Genomic DNA, 15,305 nt, shown 5'->3' on the forward strand with positions numbered 1-15,305 from the left:
AAGCTTCTTTACAAGTAATCGTTTTAATTTCCCAGTAAATAGGTTCTGATGACAGCTGATTATCTTACAGGCCTCATGATTTCTTGTGTTTTCTTCTGTGATTTCAGGTCCAGTCACAAGCCTTTATTCATCCATATGAGTGCACTGCAGTCTGACTGGAGCTATGCTGGTCTTAAAGGCATCATTCCATCTCTGCTGCATTACAGCCTGCTAGGCTATAATTTCTTCATTCCCGATGCAGTAGGTAATACACTAACCTAGTAAACTTTTTGCCCTCTGACCACCCCACATATTAGAGCACCAATTGATAATATGCAAGAATGTAACAATTGTGTAAATACCATGTATTTTAAAGCTTCAGACTGTGGAATTACTATACGTTACTGCAAACATTTTGTTTTTTAACACTTTAACCTCCTTTCTTCTTCTAACATAGCTTTTTCTGATGGATGCTAGTGGTAGGTAAATACTCATTCACATATTGTTTATGTTGTCCCAGTTGTATTGATGGTAATTCTTTCTTACACATACACATTTATATCCTATTTTCGAAAAAGATTGAGCAAGTTTTGTTTCAAAAAATAATGGACAATAATTCTACTTGTAAAACTGCAACAATTAGAATTCTCAGTTCTCAAACCATTAAAAAGTCTGCTTAATAGAAAAGGTAATGGAACACAGGGGTAAACAGGTCTCTGTCCCAACTTTTTTGGAGTGTGTGGTGTTGCAGGCATCACATTCTGAATGTTTTTGTATTTACAAAATGCAATGAAGCTGATTAGCGAAAACACTGGTAGCCTAGTGGGTAGAGCTTTGGGCTATCAACTGGAAGATTGGCGGTTCAAACCCAGGCTCTGCTATGCAACCACTGTTGGGTCCTTGAGCAAGGCTCTTAACCCTGTCTGCTCCAGGGGCACGGTAAGGTGGCTGACCCTGCGCTCTGACCCCAGCTTCCAAACAAGCTGGAATATGCGAAGAAAGAATTTCATTGTACTGTACATCTGTATAGGTATACTGTATATGACAAATAAAGTATATATTCTTCTTCTTTCTATTTTTATCGGTTAAATAAAATCACTGATTATTCTTTTTATTTAGTTTTACAAAACATCCCAACCTATCATCCCAAAATATATAATTATATACAGTTCTGGTACAACAGTTTGACAAAGGCATTTTTCTTTTCTAGCATTTCTTCTGCACGAAGCGAGATCCATAAAGACATGGTTTTTTAAGTTTGGTGTGAAGGAACTCCAATTGTCTGCACAAAACCCCGATCTCAGCTTTACTAAACACTTTTGGAATTAATTGGAATGCTGATTGTAAGACTGACCTTGACCCCACAAATGCTGTTTTGACTACTTTTGCACAAGATAAGCAAGACATTTTAAAATCTTGGGGCACAAATCTGTTATAGTTGCTTAGGGGGTTCTCCATATTATTGACAATGGTTTTAGAATAGGATGTTTTACAAGCTAAGCTATAATAATCTTCATTTATTAATGTAATGATTTATTTTAATATCCACTTCATCCTGGACTCTGTAGAGAGCACCAATTAATTGCAGGGCACAACACCTCCTCTCCTGTTTATTGACTCATATACATCTAGGGGTAATTTAAAATACACTCTTTGTGCATGCTTTTGGAGGGTCAAAAACTCATACAAACAAAGAAAGTACATGCCAAAGTCACAAAATCCATGTTGCTGTGTAGCACCCACTGTACCAGCTGTACTACTGTCTTGCTATTTCAGAATGCTAAAAAGTCTGCTTTCTTTACCCAAAAGACATAAAAACCTTTTGAGGTATTTGACCCCAAAGATGTCAAACCTAAAATAGTCTAGGTAAGACATTTTCCATGCAGGGTTATTTGCCTTCAGGTGAATATTGTAGGGAATCTGTCTTTTGTTTTTTTCTGGGTTATCTGGCTCATTCTGTGTGTCTTTTGTTTCTCTGGGTTACAGGAGGCTCTCTTTCCACTGAGATGGTCATGGACAATGAGCTCTTCATTCGCTGGCTGGGAATTGTGGCATTTCTTCCTGTTCTTAGCTTCCAGACACCTCCATGGGCATCAGGGGAGGACCATGTGAGTAAAAAATTACCTAGGGCTGCTTGTACCAACAGAGCTTTTGTTTAGTCATAAATTAAGTTGGTCATAGTTTTAAAACTGTTGCACAAACTAATCTTAAAATATTCTGGAAACTAGCTGGTGTCAATTCACAGATTGGATATTTGTTAGGTAGGTGCATTTTCAGTGCAGAGTGATGTCTGGTATGATATTTAAAATAAGCTGGCTTTTAGACTGTACGGGGTTATTAGTCTTTAATCAATGCATGCTTACTCTATTATGTGAATTTTGGTTAATTTTGATAAGGCGCAATACCCTCAGTAAAGTGTATATTGGGTAGCACTGTTGTAATTATAAATTACATGTGAACGGTTCTATCTAAGAATTGATTTGACAGAAGGCCTCTTCCTCCCTACATAAAGCTGGAATACAATATTCACTTTCACTGTGTGGGACTATGAGAACCACATCTTAAACAGGGTTAGAAAAATATCTGCCCACCACTGTTCAGTGTATCTTTTCACAGGTATTAGTATGTTTGAGCCTGCAGAGTGCAGTTCAAATTTCGGACAAGAGTAGAGGATTCTGCAGAGGACTATTTTTCTTGCATTTGGGGAAATAATTGCTTGACCTTTTCCCAACATTACCTGTGGTTAAGGGTCCATCTGGTTCCCATTAGCTTTCCTTTCAGAGTTGTGGTCCTTAGTCTTGACCATAATGACAGCCACTTTTAAACCCAATGACTCGGCAGACACAACCAAACACTTTCCATTTAGATTATCTCTTAAAAGTGGGTTAATAAAACATAGGTGAACAGTATATTTAATGCATGTGTGGTTTTACAGCATAAAATGTTTACCATTCATAACTGTAAGTCATAAGAAATAACATTTAGTGCAGTTTAAATACTAATCAACTTTTTTCTTCATTTTCTGTGTGATGAGTCACTTATTGTGTGTTTGTCTGTATGTATTTGTTAAACACCAATTAAAAACTGTTAAATCAATGACCATATCGTGTTTGAATGAAAACAGAACCGGAAAAAAAACACAGACTTGGTTTTTTTTCAGTTGGAAATTAGGATGAACTCAGCCAGTGATTCAAAATTCATCACAAAATACTTTCTCAAAATAGAAGTTTTATGATTGTGGTTTCACTGTGTTTCCGTTACCAGAGACTGGGTGGGATGCTAGCTAAAATATCTGACCCTATTGGAATGTTTGAAACACACCACAGCAGAAGTAATTATGTATTATTGTGTCAAATCACAATACAAAAGTATTTGTGTCCATTTTTCATATAAAATGTAAAAGGACATAATTCCTGCTAATATCAGGCAGTTTAAACTTTCTGCTAGTGAAATCTTGAAGAAATAGATAAACTGGGTACTTAAAGTAAACATTGATCTTATATTTTGTCACTTTAATAGTTTTAGTCAACTAAAAATTACCTCAAAAATCTTTGTATGAAGGCACCTAGGTGGCGCAGTTGGATATTCCGCTAGCACACCAGCGCCGAGATTCTGAACTCATCGATTCAAAACTTGCCGTTGCCATCGGCTGGGTGCCATCTAGCAGGCATAATTATAAATAAACAAATATGTGGGTGGGGTCTTCAAACGCTGTGCAAGAACCCTGATTAGCAGATAGAGAGGTGCCTGTGCAGAATGCATAGGTAAAAAAGGGTTCCGTTAAGGGCTGTGCGGTCTGAGGAGGCATGAGCAGCAATATACCCACCTCGACTGCAATCAGGGATCCCCCAGCAGCGGAGGACAAACTGACTACGCTAATACTTTATTAGTAATACTAATAACCAGGGGTAAATAAGAGCAGCCACTCAACCTTCAGCATTTTGAAGAAGGTGGAAGAAAACCATTGTAAACCTCAACCTCACTGACCGTAAAGACAAGAAACAAATCCACTCTGCATGTGTTGGTGGGGAAACGTTAGTCAGTGCGGGGTTGTTGGGCTGTGCTAGCAGCATGATTTAAACAGGAGGGAACTGGAGATGACTAGTTTGGGAGCATTTTTTATATTTTTTCATTGCAACTCATAAACTTAGTATAACAATTTCAGTTATATTGCTAAGTTAAAAAGCTAATGAGTTCTGTATTTTGGGGTTGCCACAGCGGATCTGGTCCACATACCTGATTTGACACAGTTTTTACACCGGATGCCCTTCCTGACCCAACCCTCCTATTTTACTTCGGGCTTAGGATTGGCACTGACAGTTCACTAAAAAATGCACCTCTCAGTGTGAATTTTGGTTTCTTTTTAAGATCTGTGTCTATTTTTTAGCAGAGGAGTTTTGTCTGGGATGTAAAAATAGATATGTCTGCTGTAGACTTTTGGGTCATCCTGTAACTATTTTACTACTTTCTGTATCATTAGTTTAAGAGCAAGTTGTTAAATACTGTGTAGTGCATCTGTCCACTTGTGGATTATCAAAAAAATTGTACTGAGAGGGATTGGCTGATTATTATTGCTGATGAAATGAAAAAAGAAAAACCAGGAGCATGAACATTTTTACTGCAGCAGCCACTAAGCCCACAGTTCTCTGTCAGCGGTTTATCAAAGTAGGTCTTCCTACTGCACAAGACAGGAACATACATGTCCTTTACAGGTGTCTGATACAACATCTGTGTATTAATAGTTAACATCTACATTTTATCGTATTGCCTTTATTCTAATTTTTTATTTCCTCCAATCTTGGCAGGTCCTTAACTTCACAAGAAAGTATATAGCTAAGCACCATGAGTTTGTAGTGCCTCTGATAGAGAAATATGCAGAGGAGTGGCAGGCCACTGGAAACCCCATCTACCGACCACTGTGGTGGATCAGTCCTGATGATCTGACCACTTTTAATATCGATGATGAGTTTCTCATTGGAGATAAGGTGAGCTTCGATTTGGTTTTAATAATAGTAGATCAATGCTGTATAATGTGTATATCTGAGTAATATGCAAATGGTTAACCTTAAATTATTTTAAAGCAGACATATTACATGATTGAACATATGTGGATACCCCAACGTTTTATCATGTTCATGTCCTAAAGGGTTGGCCTCCTGTTTGCTATTTTCTTCCACTTACCAGGTGATAATATAGTGTGTATAGTGGGTCTGTGCAGCATTTTTCACACAGAATCAATTCTTGCTTTTAGTCACTGTATATGAGAGGTTTTCCCTTGTTTTTCCAATCGAGGTGTGGGTATCTTTCAGTTACTTTGGTTTCCTTCTACAGCCCAAAAACATGCAGAAGATGAACTGGTTCCACTAAATTGCCACCATGTGTGTTAGAATAGAGGAATGTGTGAGTGTGTGGAACCCTACCATGCCTTTCCGACCCTGACCAGTATGAAGGAATTAGTAAAAAGTAATAATAATAATAATAATTAAAAAAAGAATCATTCATATTTGACCATGGCAACTCTAGCAAGACCAAATCTGACTCACTGACTTATTGGTGAGGATGCATTCTATGATGGTGCCATGTTATTAAGCTCATTAATACATCCCATTCTGCTGCCAGTGTTTTTTGCCCATCAAGATGCAATGCTGTATGCATAAATAAATGTACCTAAAATTGCTGAACATACTATTAAGAAGTGATGTCAAAATATTATTTTACCATGTATTGTATTACTATGGTGGGCGCTGTGGCCCAGCAGTAAGAAGGGCTAGGGTTTGATTATGTACTTGCTGGGTGGAGTTTGCATGTTCTCTCTGTATTCATGTGGGTTTCCAACTGGTGCTCTGGTTTCCTACCAAAAACCCAAAGGCATGCAGTCAGGCCAATTGGTGACACTACAAATTGCCTTGGTGTGTGTGTTTGTGTCTGCCCTGTGATGGACTGGCGACCTGTCCGGGGTATTTTCTGCATTTTACTCAATGAATCAGACCCACCGCGACCCTGACCAGGATAAAGCAGTGGTAAAACAGACAATGAATGACTGTATTACTAAATCGAATGCATGTATCATTTTTAGCTGACAAAAAGCCATTGTGATTATTTTGCAGGTCCTCGTGGCCCCCATAACTGAAAAGGGAACCCTGCAGAGAGACATTTATCTTCCAGGGAGTGATCTTCAGTGGCAGGATGCCAACAACGATAAAGTGTTTGATGGAGGGACGCTGCTTCAGAGTTACCACATCGGTTTAGATGTGCCTGTATTCATACGAAAGACCTCCTGAGGCCAAGCTCACTGACTATCACAAGGCTGATTTTCTATTTTTTGAAATTTTTACACTTATCCACATCTCAAGTTGCACTTTCCATAAAGACCATTCTCTGTGTCTCAAGCCACAGCCCTTTGCTTATGTACAATATTTTCTTTTCTATTTGCACTTTTGAAATTATTTATAACTGTTTTTTAATCCACTTGGCTTCATTTCTCTGCTGGTTCTTCTGCTCTGTTTTTCTACTTACATTGTTGAACTGTGGTTTACACTTGATAAATTCTTACCACCTTAAAAGTTGATCTGTTTTCACCTGTCATCAAATGGATAAGACATCAATAACCACTTTCTTCACTCTCTTAAAATGTATGATTTATGAGATTATTTCTAAAGAAGACCAAACGATCATTGAGTAGAGACTTCCTGCTGAGGAGAAAGCTGTAAGGAAGAACCCTCCTGCTGCCACCAGAGTAAACACAGTTTAACATCTGTGTACTGAGCAGGCTTTTCACTTAGATTCTGCTAGCTATTTTATTTTACTTGTACCTCAAGTTTATTGTTTCTATGTTTAATATAAACGTGAAAGAACCCAAAAGCACTTCTTACCAAAAGAACCCAAAAGCACAAATGCTACAAGGTAGTCACTTTCAATCCAATGCTACGGTTTAGCATCTATAAAGCTGCACAGTCTTACAACAGGATACTCGTGAAATAACTTTTTTGTCAATCAATTATGTTGTTGTTTTTTAGTTGTCATTTTATGACACTGTGATTTATGTCTCTGTATGTTTTATCAGCTCTTTAATTGAAGTAATATGTGGCATGGTAATCTAGCAGATTAACAAGAGATAAACATATGTATAATTGTAGCTAGAATAAGATCAATTATAATCAATACTGATGAGAATATTTCAGGAATGATTTTGTCCTTATATAATATACGTATTTAATGTGTTTATGTAACAAACTTATCTCTTTAATTATTTGATGAATTAGAATCTGAATCAGAAAGTCTGGATATAATTTAAATTAACATAATCTACATAAAAATATTTCAGTACTGCCAAATGATAAATGATTAAACTTGCTAGGTTTCTTCAACACTGCAACAACATGCATGATTTCTTCTTTATTTATAAATTAACATAGGTATGCATTTGATTGTTGGGCTTTAAGTCTCAAGAATCAGTCATTCTCATATGAAACTCCAATGTAATACAGTATGTAGACTTGCCAACTTGATTGATATGTCAACGTTTACTGTAACTGAAGGGCTTTCAGGTCAAAGAGATCCAATCTAAACAAATTTCTTATTTAGGCCCTATGTTTAACACGCTTAAATGTCTTAATCTTTTTTTATATTAGCTCATACATGGTTTTCATGCAAAACAAACTGTGATGCATTTTCAGACCTGTATTCAAAATCTTAATTCTTTTTTTTTTTTTTATACTGAGAATTTTGCTAATTTTTGTCTACTTGTGGTTTTCATTTGCTAAGTGATCAATTAGTTTTGTTTGATTTCAGAAGTGCCTTAAACAACTCAGCAATGTAAGAGATAACTGACTGTACCATTTGATTATTATAAATGCTGATTTACAATAAAGTTTACACTTTCTTACTGTAGAAAAAGATGTAATGTTGACGTCATACTGTGAAGGATAAAAGAGCTATTCTTAAGCTGGTACGAGGGCATTATGTAACATATTAGTTTGATTGACAGTTTTGTATTCTTGCAGACGGTTCTCTATTTGGGACAGTGGTAGCCTAGTGGGTAGAGCTTTGGGCTATCAACTGAAAGATTGAGAGTTCGAATCCCAACTCTGCTATGCAGCCCCTGGCTCTTAACCCCTTTCTGCTCCAGGGGCACCATACAATGACTCACCCTGTGCTCTGACCCCAGCTTCCGAACAAGCTGGGATATGCGAAGAGAGAATTTTGTTGTACTGTTCACCTGTATATGTATATATGACAAATAAAGGCATTCTATTCTATTCTATTCTATTTACACTTGTGGGCAATCCCAGTTATAAATAAAAAGTTGGGACAGTACAAAACATGTTACAGTGTATCACAAAAGTGAGTACACCCCTCACATTTCTGCAAATATTTCATTATATCTTTTCATGGGACAACACTATAGACATGAAACTTGGATATAACTTAGAGTAGTCAGTGTACAACTTGTATAGCAGTGTAGATTTACTGTCTTCTGAAAATAACTCAACACACAGCCATTAATGTCTAAATAGCTGGCAACATAAGTGAGTACACCCCACAGTGAACATGTCCAAATTGTGCCCAAAGTGTCAATATTTTGTGTGACCACCATTATTATCCAGCACTGCCTTAACCCTCCTGGGCATGGAATTCACCAGAGCTGCACAGGTTGCTACTGGAATCCTCTTCCACTCCTCCATGATGACATCACGGAGCTGGTGGATGTTAGACACCTTGAACTCCTCCACCTTCCACTTGAGGATGCGCCACAGGTGCTCAATTGGGTTTAGTCCATCACCTTTACCTTCAGCTTCCTCAGCAAGGCAGTTGTCATCTTGGAGGTTGTGTTTGGGGTCGTTATCCCGTTGGAAAACTGCCATGAGGCCCAGTTTTCGAAGGGAGGGGATCCCGCTCTGTTTCAGAATGTCACAGTACATGTTGGAATTCATGTTTCCCTCAATGAACTGCAGCTCCCCAGTGCCAGCAACACTCATGCAGCCCAAGACCATGATGCTACCACCACCATGCTTTAGACTGTAGACAAGATACAGTCGTCTTGGTACTTCTCACCAGGGCGCCGCCACACATTCTGGACACCATCTGAGCCAAACAAGTTTATCTTGGTCTCGTCAGACCACAGGGCATTCCAGTAATCCATGTTCTTGGACTGCTTGTCTTCAGCAAACTGTTTGCTGGCTTTCTTGTGCGTCAGCTTCCTTCTGGGATGACGACCATGCAGACCGAGTTGATGCAGTGTGCGGCGTATGGTCTGAGCACTGACAGGCTGACCTCCCACGTCTTCAACCTCTGCAGCAATGCTGGCAGCACTCATGTGTCTATTTTTTAAAGCCAACCTCTGGATATGACGCCGAACACGTGGACTCAACTTCTTTGGTCGACCCTGGCGAAGCCTGTTCCGAGTGGAACCTGTCCTAAAAAAACGCTGTATGACCTTGGCCACCATGCTGTAGCTCAGTTTCAGGGTGTTAGCAATCTTCTTATAGCCCAGGCCATCTTTGTGGAGAGCAACAATTCTATTTCTCACATCCTCAGAGAGTTCTTTGCCATGAGGTGCCATGTTGAATATCCAGTGGCCAGTATGAGAGAATTGTACCCAAAACACCAAATTTAACAGCCCTGCTCCCCATTTACACCTGGGACCTTGACACATGACACCAGGGAGGGACAACGACACATTTGGGCACAATTTGGACATGTTCACTGTGGGGTGTACTCACTTATGTTGCCAGCTATTTAGACATTAATGGCTGTGTGTTGAGTTATTTTCAGAAGACAGTAAATTTACACTGCTATACAAGCTGTACACTGACTACTCTAAGTTATATCCAAGTTTCATGTCTATAGTGTTGTCCCATGAAAAGATATAATGAAATATTTGCAGAAATGTGAGGGGTGTACTCACTTTTGTGATACACTGTAATAACAGAAATAAATTATTCCAAATTATTTTGACATGTATTTAATTAAAACAGAACAACATGTTTACCACTGTGTTACATTATCTTTACTTTTACCAACATTTTGTAATAATTTGGGGAATAAGGACTTAACTGTGAAAATATATTATTAATTTTTTCACTCTAACTTGCAACATTGAAGAGGTCTTTGTTGTCGTTTATTGTGCTACGTAAAATGCTACACATTTTTATAGGTGACAAAATTAGAGTGAGATAAAATTAGAATATCATGAAAAAGTTGATTTATTTCAGTAATTCCATTCAAAAAGTGAAACTTGTATATTATATTCATTCATTACACACAGACTGATATATTTCAAATGTTTATTTCTTTTAATGTTGATGATTATAACTGACAACTAATAAAAACCCCAAATTCAGTATCTCAGAAAATTAGAATATTGTGACAAGGTACAATATTGAAGACACCTGGTGCCACACTCTAATCAGCTAATTAACTCAAAACACCTGCAAAGGCCTTTAAATGGTCTCTCAGTCTAGTTCTGTAGGCTATACAATCATGGGGAAGACTTGACAGTTGTCCAAAAGACGACCATTGACACCTTGCACAAGGAGGGCAAGACACAAAAGGTCATTGCTAAAGAGGCTGGCTGTTCACAGAGCTGTGTGTCCAAGCACATTAATAGAGAGGTGAAGGGAAGGAAAAGATGTGGTAGAAAAAAGTGTACAAGCAATAGGGATAACCGCACCCTGGAGAGGATTGTGAAACAAAACCAATTCAAAAATGTGCGGGAGATTCACAAAGAGTGGACTGCAGCTGGAGTCAGTCCTTCAAGAAACACCACGCACAGACGTATGCAAGACATGGGTTTCAGCTGTCGCATTCCTTGTGTCAAGCCACTCTTGAACAAGAGACAGCGTCAGAAGCGTCTCGCCTGGGCTAAAGACAAAAAGGACTGCTGAGTGGTCCAAAGTTATGTTCTCTGATGGAAGTAAATTTTGCATTACCTTTGGAAATCAAGGTCCCAGAGTCTGGAGGAAGAGAGGGGAGGAACACAGAATCCACGTTGCTTGAGGTCCAGTGTAAAGTTTCCACAGTCAGTGATGGTTTGGAGTGCCATGTCATCTGCTGGTGTTGGTCCACTGTGTTTTCTGAGGTCCAAGGTCAACGCAGCCGTCTACCAGGAAGTTTTAGAGCACTTCATTTACATTTACATTTTTCAGCATTTAGCTGATGCCTTTATCCAAAGCGACTTACACTACAGTTACAGTAGTGTACAGGGTTAAGGGCCTTGCTCAAGGGCCCAACAGCAGCAACCTGGCAGTGGTGGGGCTTGAACCAGTGACCCTCTGATCACTCATCCAGTACCTTAACCACTAGGCTACAGCTGGCCCTTCATGCACTTCATGCTTCCTGCTGCTGACCAACTTTATGGAGATGCAAATTTAATTTTCCAACAGGACCTGGCACCTGCACACAGTGCCAAAGCTACCAGTACCTGGTTTAAGGACCATGGTATCCCTGTTCTTAATTGGCCAGCAAACTCGCCTGACCTTAACCCCATAGAAAATCTATGGGGTATTGTGAAGAGGAAGATGCGATACACCAGACCCAACAATTCAGAAGAGCTGAAGGCCACTATCAGAGCAACCTGAGCAGTGCCACAGACTGATGGACTCCATGCCACGCCGCATTGCTGCAGTAATCCAGGCAAAAGGAGCCCCAACTAAGTATTGAGTGCGGTACATGCTCATACTTTTCATGTTCATACTTTTCAGTTGGCCAACATTTCTCAAAATCCTTTTTTTGTATTGGTCTTAAGTAATATTCTAATTTTCTGAGATACTGAATTTGGGGTTTTCATTAGTTGTCAGTTATAATCATCAACATTAAAAGAAATAAACATTTGAAATATATCAGTCTGTGTGTAATGAATGAATATAATATACAATATACAAAAACGTGTATTTATATTTATTACAGAAGCATGCATATTTTTAATCTGAGAAATCACACACATTCAATATTGTTTTTCAGTCTTACCCTTTATGCACTTTATGATTTTTTTAAATAATGTTATGGACTAAAGGTAAGAGACATTGTGAGAGTTAATGTACAATTTTACAGTGTATTTTAAGACAATTGTTCTGCCCTCGCCAAGTTTTCCCCCTTTCTCAGCTAGACAGAACGACAGCTCCCTCCAAAATACAGTTACGTCGGTTTTATTTGCTTCCCAACTGTACACTGTGTGCATCAGAATAAAGTAAAACTACAAAATACAAACAACAAAAAACTTAATACAGTACATGCACATAGCTGTAGTCAAGTGTTACATCTAGTACAAAATGAAATTTAACCAAACGTAAAATAGCGCTAACGAGTTAGCATTTTCTGTAAAAATACTAATTGCTGTAGTAACGGTAATAACCGTATTTATTACCTGGACTGTGACATTTATTTAATGTGTTCAATACATGCATTTAACACATTACAAATACAGTTGTTGTGTGCCCTCAGTTTAAGTAGATGGAAAAAACCCAGGTATTTCAAATAGTTACAGTATGTAAATAGGAGTGCCTATAAAAAATCACTAATTCCACAAATATCCACCAGTTCCACCTAAAACCCAATAAAAAGTATTTATAGGTATAATAGGCATGCAAAGGGAATCATATGGAAAACACATTGATGGACCCTCCCTCACCTATTCCATTACAGGCTGTGCTTGACATTCCACTCATTACTGCTGCACTGAAGGAAAATCCTCTCTTAAATAGCATGTATTGCTAGGCCACATTTAGCACAAGCCAAGACTATATTTATATAATATGCTAGGTTATATACAGAGAAAGAGGGAGCTCCGGAAGTGGAAGACCTTTATAATACCAAAGGTATCACATATTATTAAATGTGTCAACAGAGGCCAGTGAAATGAGTTTGGCCGGTGGACTCTGGCTGGTTCTTTAAAAGATTTAATTTAACTGGTGACATGTCATGGACAATCCGTTGCTAACAGGCTACTTTTAGAAAGTGCAAGTCAAGGTGTAATGTTTCACTGTGTGGTAGAGTGAATAGGTTTCTTAAGCTTGTCCAACGAAAAACAACTCTAACGTCCATGTTTTGCATACATTTATATCTAGGAGCTAAATTTAGTTTTTACATGTTTTTCTAAATCATGAAAACTTTTCAGTTAATGTGTTAATGTATTAAGTGCCATCAGGAAGCCTGAAGTGACCAGACATGTGGACTTGAAATCAAATCTGGCCAGCGGAAACTGCTGGGTAATTAGGGTGTGCCAGCGCGGTCAGTCACATGTAGAAACTTCCTGTTTCAACCTCCTGAGATATCTGTAACCCCATCGTGGCTTTAAACATATCCCTGATTAAACTGGGCTATCAGCAGTATCCTCACTCTCAGAAGTAGTGCTATACTTAGCTGTAGGTAAAACACTCCCTTTCACCCTGACCTTGTAACATTTTAGGCCCAAATCCAAACTACAACTCAATTCTTAGCACCTTCCTGTCATGAATCCAGCTTAGATATCCATGGTATATGAAGTGGGCCCAGCTTATTAGTCATTGTTAGGTGCTGGTACTGAATAAACTGGTAAACAATTGTGACAATGGTAAGCCTTTTTCAGTGGGTGCTTACTTTCATTGTGCTAGTTTATATTAAAGAAGACATCCCAATTTTTAGGTTTTACCACTTAACTAATGCTCAGAAAGTGCTTAACAAGATTTTACCTTGTTTCGGCTGTTCATGTATATTTAGGGTTCACCACAGCTGATTATTCTGGATCACATGCCTGATTTGCACAGGTTCCTATGCAACCCCTTCTTATTAGGCTTGGGACTGGCACTGAGAATGCACTGGCTAATGTCTATGCTGTTCGGCCATTCCTCCTCAGACATATCCAATAATGTCTATGTGGACACCTGACTGGCTGATAGCACCACTGAAATTTGAACCCTGAATCTTAGCAGCAGTGGGTTAGCCAGCTGAGCACCCCATGCCTAAAAAGATAATATAACCCAGTAGTCCCCAACCACCAGGCCGAGGACGGTAACGGTCCGTGGGTCATTAATCACTGGGCCGCACAGAAAGAATAAATAATTAGAGATCGCTACAAAAAGCAATTACATTTCCAAAACTCTTCAGGTGTTACTGTCTTATCACCACTATGTGGGAGCAGCATCTTGTTGCAGTGAAAAAAGCTAAGGGTTTACACTGATTTGCCATTCTATAGTTATTATATTTTTAAATTATATCTTATATGAAACTGGTCCGTGGTGCAAAAAAAGTTGGGGACCGCTAATATTACCCATTAATCGAAAATCGAAAACAAGTCATGCATCAAAGCTAATGTAAAAAATTGCATTTATATTAACAAAAACCAGTGTCAGGTGATTAATGTTTGGACACCATGTCTGGATTAAGTGTGGCCATGTTGTGGAACTTCATTCTTTTTTAAAAGGTCCAGTTTAGACCTATTTTATTGTGTCTGCAGTAAATGACCTAGATAGATATCGTAGTTACCTAACCAAGAACCAATGCTTAGGGCAATTGGAAAGTCAGATCTTAATCCCCACCCTGCTTAAAGCTATCTTTTCTTGAAAGCCATACTGTGTAGTCCATAGTTGTTTAGGAGCATGATCCTGTTAAAAGACAGCCCTACAAACTTTTGCAGCCAGTTTCACTGGCAAGATATTCAATGTTGCTTGCTCCATCATAAATCCTATAACCAAATTTAAAAAAAGAACTGGCTTATTGCCAAACTTAATTGTCGATTCTTGCCATACAAGCATTCTTGTCACTATAGGTGTTAAATCCTGTTTCTACATCCTGCCATGAGAATAGGTTGTTCTAATATCTGTTACAAATATTTAGGACAACTGACAAACAGCTATTTTCATACCAGTATAAATGTGGACCTTAATATGGTTCCTTAAAGCAGACTGACCAAACTAAAACCTATTACTTAATGTTAATCACTAACCATTGGTATTTTTTAATTGTGTTCAATACTTTACCACTAATGACCATGTTCTGTGAGTGGTGACTTATTATTTTTTTAATAATAAATCACTAATATTATTTTTTAACAATATCACCTCAAAACATGCCGATTTCTTAATTCATATATCTGCTATCATTTAGAAAATACACAATACTCTTACTGTACATCTGATTTCTGTAAGTGTTAGCTTAGTGGATAAGCCTTATAACTGTGCCATATAATACTGTATACAGTGTATCACAAAAGTGAGTACACCCCTCACATTTCTGCAAATATTTTATTATATCTTTTCATGGGACAACACTATAGACATGAAACTTGGATATAACTTAGAGTAGTCAGTGTACAGCTTGTATAGCAGTGTAGATTTACTGTCTTCTGAAAA

At 38.2% G+C, this 15,305-nt stretch overlaps 1 protein-coding gene across 1 annotated transcript in view; it reads left to right on the forward strand.

Annotated features, from left to right (window-relative positions):
- si:ch211-236l14.4 (SITS-binding protein) overlaps positions 1-8,224 on the forward strand; it is a 42,661-nt gene extending 34,437 nt beyond the window's left edge. The window contains exons 7-10 of the mRNA XM_063001417.1: positions 108-244; positions 1,966-2,087; positions 4,785-4,964; positions 6,087-8,224. Coding sequence (XP_062857487.1) covers positions 108-244; positions 1,966-2,087; positions 4,785-4,964; positions 6,087-6,260 — 613 coding nt within the window. The 3' untranslated portion in view covers positions 6,261-8,224. The remainder of the gene's footprint in view (positions 1-107; positions 245-1,965; positions 2,088-4,784; positions 4,965-6,086) is intronic.
- Positions 8,225-15,305: the final 7,081 nt, after the last annotated feature.

This window comes from Trichomycterus rosablanca, chromosome 1 (genome assembly GCF_030014385.1).
Source record: "Trichomycterus rosablanca isolate fTriRos1 chromosome 1, fTriRos1.hap1, whole genome shotgun sequence".
Classification (NCBI taxonomy): domain Eukaryota; kingdom Metazoa; phylum Chordata; class Actinopteri; order Siluriformes; family Trichomycteridae; genus Trichomycterus; species Trichomycterus rosablanca.